Here is a 12,869-nt window from a genome sequence, read left to right on the forward strand (position 1 = left end):
TTTTGCCAACAGCGTTGCCAATATTTTCTGCTTGCGTATTAATTGGGCCTATGTATTTTAATTGTTTTGTTAAATGAAAATGGGGAGGGAGTAAAGTTGGAAAATAAATAAATTGAATGGAAGAAAAAAAATTAACTCGTACTACACGATGCATAATGTTTGGAAGATACATCCCAAGTGTCAGAGAGAACTAAAAACGCGGTCGTCTCTTTAATCGAAATGCCTCTACTGTTTCTGTCACGTACCTCAGTGCAAATCAGAAGTTTTGCCTTTCAAAGTAGGCCCGCTAAGAATTCTAGTAGGCCTATTTTTTCATTTGACAGAGAGATCATTCTTCAGGTCATATTTTATCCTGTGCGATCTTAAAATGTTGCTCTCGGAGAAATAAATCAATTTATGAAAACGGGAAGTCTACGTGGACGGGTAGGTGCCCAGTGCGTTTGATACTCAGTCAAAGCCCCTCGACTAGTGCTGTCGTATTCACCATGAGCTGAGATGATTTTTGCTCCCTTTTCCCCTCAAAAACAAACAACCACTACACTAGATGCATCAACACTTCTTATAAACAAATAAAGAAGAAAAGGAAAATATACAAAAGCCGTAAAAAGATCAAATCCGTATTGTTGTTCATATCATGGAAACTGAGGCGAAATATCAATGCAAGATGGCGGTTCGTCAGCTTCTTCGAGACAAGAGTTATCTTTATGGGCCGATTTCTCCATCAGAACTTACCTTTTACCGACTACTCATAATACATCGGCTCTTACAATATAGACCTCCAATTCTTTGTAGTTTTCATGACATATCAAATCGCATAAAAACAGTGAATTAATAATTTTATTCATAACAACATTGAGCGGGCGTAGCCGTGAAGTGTGTTTCTTGCGTTACTTATAAATGAGAATTAAATCTTTGAAAAACTCTCTGGATGTTTGTAATGATTACGCTATAAAAGCTGTGAATGTAGTTTTTCGTATTAATGAAGCGTATAGTTCTTTTGACCTCTGTTTACTGCATTATGCACTATTTAATTGAAGGATAATCGAAAACCTCTCATAATATGATCTTTACTTTTCAGTTTTATGTAGAAATTTACTGGCAGCATTGCTTCAAAACTTGTCAGAATACAAAGAAATATATCTACTTTTCTAAAGCACGTGCATTAGTGTGGCGCGTGCTTATTTTGTAAGAGAAATACACGCTTTAATACCACAAACAAACACACATCGTCATTTAACGCGTCCTCATGTTGATTTTCTCCTGGGTCAGGCGTGGTGTGTTCTCACAGGTCCGCGCTCAGGCTCTAAATTTAGGCGCATTAACTGGAGCGCCATTCAACTTTTACTACGTTAGCAGTAAGAAGTGCAGACAACCTACGATTCATTAAGTCAAGAAATGGCCGACTCCGCCGCACCAGCACCTGCGAAAAAGGCTTCCAAGGCAAAGCCGAAGGGGCCAGCAACTCACCCTCCGGTAGCCGAGATGGTTAACGCCGCAATCGCCGCGTTGAAAGAGCGCGGGGGTTCTTCTCTCCAGGCAATTAAGAAGTACGTTTCTGCTCACTACAAAGTGGACATGGTCAGAATCGCCCCGTTTATCAAGAAGTACCTGAAGAGCGCCGCAGCCGACGGCAAGCTCGTGCAGACCAAGGGGAAAGGGGCCGCCGGTTCATTCAAACTGGGAGCTGCCGCGAAGAAGCCAGCCGCTGCCAAGGTCAAGAAGCCCAAGGTTGCCAAAAAACCTAAGGCTGAGAAAGCAAAGAAAGTCAAGAAGGTCAAGACGCCGAAAAAGGCCGCTAAGAAACCAGCGGGTGAGAAGAAGGCAGCTAAGGTGAAGAAGGCCAAGTCTCCAAAGAAAGCCAAGGCTGCAAAACCCAAGTCTACCCCAAAGAAGGCAAAGTCCCCCAAAAAAGCTGCCAAGAAGGCCGCTAAACCGAAGGCGAAGAAGTCTCCCAAAAAAGCTGCCAAGAAGTAATCCTGCGGTGTTCAAATTGTCTTTGAACAAAGGTCCTTTTCAGGACCACCCAAATATCCCAGAAAAGCTAGACCAAATGTTCGTCCAATTTGTTAAACGACATACCGATTTGTCGTCCCTTTCTCACTTCTCCCAGTAGAAAGCATGTTCAAGTGAATTAAAACGAGTTAGAAACGCAATTTTAATGTCACCAAATGTGTCTAAATTTAGATCGTTACTCGAATTTAAGAAATTGGAATGTGGAAATTAAAAAAATGTTCACCATGGCTTGTATGGCCAGTCGCAAATACGCCCAATTAAAAGGATATCAACTGTTCATTTTGGCCAAAAAATGAATTTTCCTGGGGTAAACGACAATTTTACCATACTAACCAATGGTTAATGAATCCATTTCTAACATTCTAAATTTTTTAAAATAAAATCAATTAGGCGACCATTACAGAGTATAGCGATCTACATAATTTATTCCATTCATTCTTTAAAAAGTTAACTAGTGGCATGAAAGGAAAGTTGAAAGATAAAATAGAATTTAAAGATGCATACAAAGTCAATTTTTTTGCCACAAAAAATGACCAAATACCAGCATATAGGTTCAATTAGGGAGAATTACCGAAACCTGAAAATGATGTTTGAACGGATTTTTCTGCTAGCAGTCTATGCTGTATGTCAATGGGGCAGAAAAATAGGTCACAAAAGTAGGTTAAATTCCCTACCAAAAATTTAAAGAAAGGAGCAGTCTAAAGCTCTTTTATGGCTGATCGAGTGATCTATTCAGTTTATCCCTTGGCATATCGAATTTATTTGAGTCATATAAGAAACTAGTAGAAGTTGTTTACATGTGTTACTCGGAATCCACGCTCCACTGATGCTCGGTTCGTATGTACCTTTAATCAAACAAGATTTGTTGATATTACTAGTATCTCCATACATGTGTTGTAGTGAAATATGATACTTTTATAAAAAAAAATGGTATATAAACCATAAAAGATGCATTAAAATAGGTCTGTGTCAAGTATCCCGTACCATATGGTTTTTAATTCAATATCACGCACGATGAAAAAGTGTTTAAAACTATTTTTTATTTTTTACAAATTTTAATAGAAATATAAGAAAAACTTTATTGAAAGATGACAAAAATTGAATTTATATATATATATAACTTTGCCTAAGGTCCCCTTTTCGATCATTTTCCGATTTCAGGATTTAACCCCCACCCCACCCTAATTTCTCCCCTCCCCTCCCCCTCCAACTTAAATAATGACACGTCCCTTGGACTGGTTTACCTAAATGACAACGCATTTACTAAGTACGATACATATTTTCCTTTATTACAAGAAAATATATCGTTTTTATATGATATGAATTAATTTCATCCTGACAGGTTATATATATATATAAAAAACTTCTATTCTTCAAAAAGTAAAACGACTGCATGCTTGCAGGCAACACGTATTATTTGTCATCTTGTGACAACACAATTCGTAATCTCACCTGGCGCATTGTAAGGTTAACAAGACGTATGAATACTTTTAGCCTGCTTCATAAAAGTATAACAATGAGTTCCTTGGTTAATGTAACCTGAAAAATCGGGTTGTTTCAAAATACATTCCTATCAAACAGAAAGTGGATGACGGGGTGGGGGGTGGGGGTGGGGGGTGGGGGGGGGGCTTATACCCTACCTGAGGTAGTTTTTACGGCAATTTTGTACACAAAATAAACAGAGACCTCGTCGAAAAACGATCATATAGTCCTGGTAGAGGGTAAGAGGCATATTTTAAGGTGGTGTTTGTATATAAATTGTAATGCATGTTTAGTTATATTACATTATGCGAAATTATTGTGTTCGGCTGTCCTCTTTTTTTGTTAATCACACAACCTTCAAACAATAAAAAAAAAAAAGGGTGGAAGGATCATGTCGAGATAGCTGCCATCGTATACCCTGAAGGAGAACAATTTCGTGGGCCTAACATGGCCATATTCCCTCCCTACTTTTGTGCTTACCCAATTAAGTGATCAAAAATGCGCAGGAAATGACTAGAAATTATCACCCCAGTCAAACTGTGACCATTTTGACTCCATTATAACTTAAATCTTGTCTGTTTTAAAGTTTGTTGTCACACGTAGCATTTTCTCTTTCCCTCCGGAAAATAAATAGTTCTATTAGTTAGGAGGAGGGGAATCTGGCTCCCTGACACCAATAACTGCGAGTGCGATTTTTGCCGGAAGTGAAGTGTACGCATTTCGAACTTCCGCTATGGTTTGTGGAAGGGGCTTGTTGGCTGATTCCGGAAGAAGAATCGAAGCAAGTCCACCAGATACGGATATCACACCGAAGATGATGAGTGGCAAAGTGCTCTTACTGCTGAACATGTTTTGACCTTGTAACTCACGCTGTAAGGAATTGAAGAAAGATTGCGTATAGTAAGCAGGGTTTTAACTTTATGTATTTATTATGCCTTTTCGCCTTGTCATTTTACCCCCACCGCTCAACAGTCGCGTTAATTTTTTAGCTAAATTGTAAGCCAATCGCCATTTGGAATTTGCTTCATAGGCGCTCCATTTAATACTAAAGGAAACAGAATTAATACGTGTATATATATATATATATATATATATATATATATATATATATATATATATATATATATATATTTTTTTTTTTTAAATATAAACTTTATAATGAAATAGATGCTGTATAATAAGTTTACCTACCACTATAACAGGAGCTAGAAGACTAAGCATTTTGCAGACAAATATACTTGTGGATAGTCCTGCATTACGCATGACAGTGGGGTAAATCTCTGCGCCCCATATATATATAATGTTGTATGCGACGGTCACGAAAAACTTGGCGACAATAGAAAGTGCAATGCGTATCCAGTGGCCTGTGTGTTCATCTGCAAAGGCAACTAAAATTATTAAAACTGGCGAATTAATTTATATCTCATCTGAATAGAGCAAATTCGACTTATATGTAATTGCCATACTGTAGAATTGTTGCGCTCTAGAGACTGGCCATGGCAGGAACATTTGATTTATGTGTGAGACAATACACTATTCACCCGAGCGATATATGCCATAACACCTCGAGCGTCAGCGATAGGTGTTCATGGCATATATCGCGAGAGAGTGACAGTGTATTATTTCACATACATACCTAGAAAAAATACAGTGATTTCATCCTAAAACACCCCTAAAACCTAATAAAATGACCCTATATCACACTCTAGAGATGTTATACGGAATAAACTCGTCCACGTGCGCTGGTCACCTCCCGCCAAATTCTTACGTAATGTCTGACCAATTTGGTCAATTTTTTGCTAAATAATTGTCGTGGACATTCAACTGGCTTGGAAAGTATTTAATCAACCGTCGACACTGACCATCCGCGTCTCATCTGAGCCACACCTAGCTGGGACTGCTGCCGGTAAAAGGTCCCAAGGCAAAACCTCTACTTTTTAGTGACATTTCTGATAAAAAAGTAGCGTCGGACCGGAATATAGTCAAAATAATTTTTCACAAGTGCAAAGGAGAAAGAAATTTACATTTTGGTGATATTTCTTACAACGAGGCAGTTTTGGAATAAAGTCAAAATCGACGGACGTTTATTACAAGAGTTATAATTCTAGATTTGTATTGTTATTTCTGACGACGAGGCGATTACGGAATATAGTCAAAATCAAACGGATGTTTATTTCAAGTCCACAGGAGTAATAATTCTACGTTTTGGTGACATTTTTTACTACGAGGCGGTTTCGGAAAATACATGTGTTGGTTTTCAGAGCATTCATGTGCTATATGTAATTACAAGTTCAAAGGGGGAATACATTTGATTTGACCGATATATCTGATAAACAGAAAGAACGAACAGCTCAAAAACAAAAGGTAAATAACACAACCCTCATTAAAAAGTTATAGATTTACAAATAATTTGTATGCACGTGTGGCTTAAATGTAAACTAATTCCCGATTTCAAATCATGTCCACATGATATGACTTAGTGTAATAAAATGATAAATAATAATTGTTAAACGTGAAAAGTTTATGGCGATTTTTTAAGAGTGAGAGAGATTTTAAATTTGTCTAATGGTAGGTATATAACGTAAGCAACGTCACTATTCTCTTGATGCCAAGAAGGTCACATGATCACTCTGTCTTTGGCTTTCAGTATTTAAGAGACCTCGACCGATTTAATCAAGATGTAGTCGTAAAATTCTAGACTACATCGAGGTTAAGTCCGAGTTTTCTGAGAGACGCTACGCAGAAATGTCGAGTGAAGCGAGACATTTTTGGGTAAGGGCTTGAGGTTGCCCTCGATCTTCACTGAAGTTTGGCTAAATGGACAGGCTTCAGTGATCATCATATCGCCACGGTCATATAACATCCCTAGGTATGTATTCCGCAAAAACATATACATGTTACCAGACGAATCACAGGATAAATAACACGTCCTCTATCTATACAATATTTATAATAAATCAGCCAAAACTAAAAGTTTGAAACTTGCCTTCGCCTGTATAAAGCTCCACAAACGTTGTCGACAGACACAACATGCCACACAGGACCATTGTCAATACAAAGGGAATCTTTCTGCCGTATCGGTTGATAGTAAATAGCACACAATTGGCGGGAAACTCAATCAGACCAACCAGAAAATAGTTGACGAAGATGCTGCCTTCAATATTGCCGCTGTTTAATGAGATACCGAACCAAGTGACCTCCACTAATCCCCTGTAATAAAACCACCATGTTGTAAAGCAAATCGCATGTTCTAACTAAAAAAAAAACGTTTTGTTTAATATTTAAATAATATGTTCTATATCACTTTTTAATTATTGTGAATTTCGTTTCGTGTTTCAATAGTACAAAACTGTGAAAATATTGGGGTAAGTCAAATTATTCAAATATTACCCAAAATCTGTGCTTACAGTGACGTGACTTAAATGTTCCCCTTTGTGGAATGGTTCAATCTGGGTGGGAGGTGTGGGGACGGGGGCGCTAAATACCCACCAAATCAATGAGAGGAGCACCGTATGAAATACCAGTCGAGGCGTCTTCCACAATTCCTTGAGTATTCCGTTAGACTTCTGTGGAACGGCGTCGACTTTCAGATTATCAAATATATCATAAGACTTAATATGGCGGCCGTTCTGACGAGCCACTCTCTTGGCGACTTGTTTTGCGTCCTCCTTTCGACCTCTGGACAATAGCCATCTTATGGATTCCGGCACAGTCCTAAATAAGACAAACAGTAAAAATAAATAATTAAAGAGAAAAATAAAGGCAGTAAAACCTTATTTTAAAATATTTGGAATCCCGCGTTTTCTTTTGGTTGAAATTGCAACCTTTCTCCAGAAGAATTGTACATGTTTGTCCTGTAAATGTCATCAGCACTTTTATAGTACTCTTTTTAGAAACTGATCAATTCAACACCTGATACACAGTATAGAATCCAGATTTTCTTTATTTTTGAAACCCCATACTATTTATCAGATACATTGTAAAAAAAAATAGAGGTGAGAAACTACGTACTGCTTTCTGAAATAACCTGTCGCAATGAATTACCAGCATTCCTCTACATTGTAGCTCGAATATGGCAAAAGTTTGACTCGATCAGTAACATGCCGTGGTGTTCAAAACAAAAGATATTACTTTAACTAATGTTTTATAAAAAAAGAAATATAGAAATAATGCTCTTCGAAGTCTAAGATGCTTTCTTTCTCTACTTAGGCCTATTGTAGGCGAATTTCAGGCGTCCTTTGAAGGTCACCCTGTCCCAGAAAGTGCATGGAAGCTTTTCAGTTGCAACCTTCCCCCCCCCCCCCCCCCCCCTTATTCAGGGTGACTGTAAGCAAATTTAATTGGACGGAATACATACCGTTATTATGGTATATAGATAATCAGCGTAGAGGGAGCTCTCCATAAGACTTACCACGTGTACACTGCAAGCAGTAAGGCAGGTGCAGTTATCGCTGCCTGTAGATAGCGCCAGTGTCGGAGGGCGTAGGCAATACCAGAAGTCCCGCAACTTCCAGCGGCAAAGAAAAAATGCATGATGATCCCGGCGAACATTCTCTTTTTGGGCCCTACGACTTCCATTCCTGGAGCAATTGATGGGAATGTAAATACTCACCATTAAGATATTTTGCATGATAAGCGAGAAAGAACAGACCATACCCAAAATACCCCGACAACAAAATATATGGGCTACTTAATTCTTTTTTTTTTTTTTTTTTTTTTGATGTTTCAAAATTTGCATCAAAAGAACACCGGAATTATCAATTCATCAAGAGTAAGCAGACTTAAGCACTGTCTATGAGGAAACGAAGAAACAAAAAAGAAAGTAAAGGCACGTTAAAGATACCATCTATGAAACCTTGGGCATTTTGCTTCGAAATGAGACGGTCCGTTTGAGCAAACCATATGACGTCACTTGCAATCCATATGACGTCACCGGCAAACCATGTGACGTCAATAGTAAGCCACATTTATCCGTATAGTGTCAGTATAGTAGCTATCAGCTAGCACTTACCAAATGAGAACGACGTCGTGTATGCCCCGCTGGAGGATGCTCCGATAAGAAACTTGAACAAGATCGCGGTAACGACATTTGGCGAAAATGTTGAAGCCAGCCCAGAAGCGCTGAGAAACAGTAAGGCACAGCCCAGAGCGGTTCGACGTCCTAGTCTAGAATAAATCCAACGCTTGCAAAATATAGTTAGGTGTTTGTTGCACTGAGAGCAATACATAAAATGTAAGCGTGAAATTCTCTAGGCGTCGTATATCAGCCAGATATCTACAATGAGTTTCTTGAAGCCTTCCATTTGATGTGATGTAATGCCACCAATGACTAGATATACTTCGTATGTTATTGTTAATTATTCACTTTCTTCATATCTCATTTCAATCCATTGTCTTTTTTATTTCAATCTTTAAAACGTTTTTAAAAAAGGACTATGAAAGCACAGTGTTAAGCCACTCCTAAGGGAGTGTTTTTTCTTTTTTTTAGCAAAATGCTGAACCCACCTATCTGATAAAAGACCTATCCCGACATTGCCCACTGCACTCCCGATCAGAAATATTAATGACAAAAGAGTCACGAGGCTAGCGTCGTCGCAGACAAGATTGAACTGAAATAAATTAACCATACATATATATATATATATATATATATATATATATATATATATAAAAGAAATGTGCATGAAACTATGAAAAAAGATGGGAAAAGGAGTCTGACAGTGCAGTAGTTTAGTCAGGAGAAAACATAAGTGTAAACAGGCCTTTTTTCTAAAAATGTGGTCCTTTCGTGACGAAACGTTAGTTTACCTAGATCAAATTTACCCATAGAGGACCTTTTTCACCCAGAGTGGACCTCTTACCACTGGCTACGAGCATGGGAAATGCTCACGAGCGTGCGCGTGCGTATACATGTGTGTGAGAAAGTGTTTGTTGTGTGTGTGTGTGTGTGTGAGAGAGAGAGAGAGAGAGAGAGAGAGAGAGAAGAAGAAGAGGAGAGAGAAAGCTGTATGGGAAACAAAAAAGGCAATAAAAACAATCAAATGATATAACATAACAGCTGAGTAAGTACACACCTCGCTGGCATAAGTTTCCTCCACAACGCTGCGATCAAATTTCCATTCATTGCACTTCTCTCTGCTCCCATTAACAACGCTTTCACAGGCAGAAGACAGATTGCGGTGCTCGTCACTGAAAAAGTGCTGAATCTGTCCCGTCTGGTTACTGCCCGTGTCATTTTGGAGGGAAATACACCTGCAAGTTATGCACGCCATGGGTTAAAAACAGCCATTAAATTGCTATATGATATCTTGTTGGTCAGAATAATTGAAATAGCTTATATCATAGAAATATATATAACTGGAATCATCCGTTAACAGCTTCAGGTGCGTTAACTAGGAGTAGATGTCACCTGGGAGTGGGACGGGTGGGGAGGGGGTGGTAAGAATAAAAAGATATTATTATTCCATGCTCGGTTTGTATGCACGTGAAGACAGAAAGACGGTGGTAGGATAACGTTATCTTAACATAGGCTTTTTAATATCCTAGTGAATTATCTCAAACTTGAATTCTTTTGGAAAGGAATATATCAGAAAATATAAAAGATCAAACAGATTTTTCGTTCAGTTAGATTCCTTCGAGATAAACGATAATTCGAGCTATAAGGTGGCAATAGATGTAATAAGATCGAACCATAAACCAGTTTTTCTAGTTTTGAATACCTGATTTTTACAGTCAATAGTGAAATCCACCAGTTGGTATCACCACAATGAGAGAGCGACTGAAAACTATAAACCCAAAATTCTAAATTGGATGATGGATAATAATAAAGTAAATGCTTTTGGATGTAGTACACAGGGGTGACTGAGAAGTGTGTTCACGTAAAATAGGAAAAGCAACAATTTGCAATAGGGATCTATTGCTCATTGTTTGAATTCTGAAGTTATTTTGGGCGTACGATAAAGAGTAGGACAGAAATATATATATGTATGGTAACGACCAATAAATACATACATTGCCACCTTTTACTTTTTTCTTATAAATACTAGTACTGTCATGTTAATACGTGTCTGAAACATAATGTTAAAGCTTTTACACGTTTTGTTTTCTCATCATCGGACTGGCCAAACAAGTACTTTTGCGTTCATCTTACAATACACCCCCTCACAGCCACTACCCCACCCCCACCCCCACCTACCCCCACCCTATCCAACCCCACCTTGGTCGTCAACTCACCTGTGCTCCGGTGTGTATCCCATAAACGGTACAGACATATATTGTAAGGAAGCAAGGGTACTACACAGACAAAACAGGGGCAACACACGGAGCTGGAACCTTCCAAAATCACCCATCTGTTCAAATATGTCGTCCAGTTGAGTTTGTTTTTCCGCCGTGACATCACTTCTTGCAGTGGAGGGTTTTTTCTTCTCCAATTTCTCCATGGTCTTTCAAGATATGTCGGACTATACTTTTTATCGATCTCAGTTCAAAATGAACGAACGAATAAGTTTGCGCCGCCGCAAGCGATGTGGGAAATCTTGGGCAGCTTCCAGATAACAAGGCAGTCAGCAAATGCCACTTGTAGCGCAGATGTTTGGGATTTCAACCCCATTTACCCTTGGTGTTTTTGCCTATCTTACAAAAATTGGCCAATCACTGGCGATCACTATTCGGTAGGCCAAACATTAAACCAATCAACGCGAAGTATTTCTTGCCTGTTCCACAAAACCCTTAAGAGTGCCGATTGTTAATTTTATTACGATAGCAGGTTGAATTACGATAGTGAGCAAAAATTGGCGATCCATGTAGGCCACTCCTGCACCCGTCTGAAACTAGGTCGTCACTCATAACCTGTTACATTCTTTCCTTCCTGAGCATGCATGATTTCTTTTAAAAAGATGTCGTAAATTGATATCCGTCGACGTTTCTACAGTCATTGTCCGGTTAGTGTCCAGTTGGACGTGGCAAACAAATTCTGGCCAAAACAAGGGCACCAAGATGTGACATATAGTTCATGGTCACAACAAATAATGGCCATCGGTGATACCTTGACATTTTGTCCGTTTTAATCTGTCTGACACCAAATATACCGGTAGGTATTTTTTTTCTATGTTAAAATGATGTTTGTCACTGTCTTTGTTTAAGAAAATAATGCCCGGCAGTATGCTAAAATATTTCGTCTTCATAGGCTTAATTTCTTAAGTCTTAAAAGTCGAAAAAAAAAACAGGTGACAGGTGTGATAGGAATGGTAGTCTGCTAGGAACCGTTGTCCGTTCCCCATTACTTTGTACAGGTGTGACAGGAATGGAAGTCAGCTAGGAACCGTAGTCCGTTCTTCATTACTTAGTACAGGTGACATTCGTCCCATATACTAACCCCAATAATCCGACTACCTTAACTTGTACTAATCATATTCCATTTCTTAGATATTCTTGTGAAACGCACTTTAGTCAGGATGGTAGTCCCAGAACTGACTTAAGACTTTCCCTGTAACAGGACTCAGGCGTCACCGCCGGGATGTCATCTTTGGGACCATTCCCACACCTTATCGTACCAACTGAGGGTCGATCTATCTCCGAGGGGATTTTCGCTAAATTGCAATCCACTTTTAAAGCGGCTTAGACATCTGTCATGCCTACGGAAGCTGCTAGGGGGTACTTAACTATCGTTTAACAGCTTCAGTAGGCATGACAGATATCTAAGACGCTTAACTGAAAGCAATTTAGCGAGAAACCCCTCGGAGATGGATCGATCCAGTTAGATCGATCTGGGTTTGGGAAACTAGTCTTCATAAAGGCAAACAATAGCACTGACCGTCGCGTGGGCGTTTATTAGCGGTGTGAACGAACTAAAAAGGAACTTTTGACGAAAAAATGTTAAATGGTGGCAGTGGGTACTCTTGACGTTTCTTTAAATATCTTACGCGTGAATGTTGTGATCTATTTATTTATTTATTTATTTATTGTTGGGGTGCTACAAGGCGCAGGCCTACTTCACAAAACACAGTCATGTCACGTTGACATGTTAACAATTGGGCTCACCGTCTTCGGTTAGCTTATTTTTCGGTTGTTTGTATCGGTTAGATAACTGACGGGCTTCCAACTGCATTCTTTGTCTTCGATGCATTACTTGGCAGGTCTCCGACTTGCTTTTAACAAAAGCAATTTCAGTACCAGTTTAGACTGGACCGGAGGAGCTGCAACTAACCTGAACAGCCTTGATAACAATTTCGTAAGTAAATGCGCCATGATATTTTTGTGTGTGTTCTGCAAGACCTTACATTGTTGAGGCAGTAAGTTAGGTCAACATGAATCACTTTGAGCGCTAATATAGTAAAATGCTTTCATATAATACCCTTTGGAAATATTTTAAAGGC

At 38.9% G+C, this 12,869-nt stretch overlaps 2 protein-coding genes across 2 annotated transcripts; one reads left to right on the forward strand and one right to left on the reverse strand.

The window, feature by feature from the left end:
• The first annotated feature begins 1,351 nt into the window (after positions 1 to 1,351).
• LOC106151516 (uncharacterized) lies at positions 1,352 to 3,018 on the forward strand. The gene has a single exon (XM_013524822.2). The coding sequence runs from the start codon at positions 1,396 to 1,398 to the stop codon at positions 1,972 to 1,974; it is 579 nt and encodes a 192-aa protein (XP_013380276.2). The 5' UTR covers positions 1,352 to 1,395; the 3' UTR covers positions 1,975 to 3,018.
• Positions 3,019 to 7,846: 4,828 nt separating this feature from the next.
• On the reverse strand, positions 7,847 to 10,934 carry LOC106151405 (organic cation transporter protein-like). Its single transcript, XM_087018806.1, has 5 exons — positions 10,729 to 10,934; positions 9,570 to 9,747; positions 9,001 to 9,104; positions 8,507 to 8,661; positions 7,847 to 8,075 (listed from the first exon to the last, which is right to left on the reverse strand). Exons 1-5 carry the CDS (start codon positions 10,932 to 10,934, stop codon positions 7,903 to 7,905), a joined length of 816 nt encoding a protein of 271 aa, XP_086874932.1. The 3' UTR covers positions 7,847 to 7,902.
• Positions 10,935 to 12,869: the final 1,935 nt, after the last annotated feature.

The sequence above is a fragment of the Lingula anatina genome, chromosome 8 (assembly GCF_051362555.1).
Source record: "Lingula anatina isolate TDL-2025a chromosome 8, LinAna3.0, whole genome shotgun sequence".
NCBI lineage: Eukaryota > Metazoa > Brachiopoda > Lingulata > Lingulida > Lingulidae > Lingula > Lingula anatina.

Excerpts from the sequence above, each read along its gene's own strand:
- LOC106151405 (XM_087018806.1), bottom strand. The coding sequence starts at position 10,934 with ATGGAGAAATTGGAGAAGAAAAAACCCTCCACTGCAAGAAGTGATGTC. Across the intron at positions 9,748-10,728 it reads GGATACACACCGGAGCACAG|GTGTATTTCCCTCCAAAATG; the intron begins GTGAGTTGACGA and ends CATAACTTGCAG. Across the intron at positions 9,105-9,569 it reads AGGAAACTTATGCCAGCGAG|TTCAATCTTGTCTGCGACGA; the intron begins GTGTGTACTTAC and ends AATTTATTTCAG.
- LOC106151516 (XM_013524822.2), top strand. The coding sequence starts at position 1,396 with ATGGCCGACTCCGCCGCACCAGCACCTGCGAAAAAGGCTTCCAAGGCA.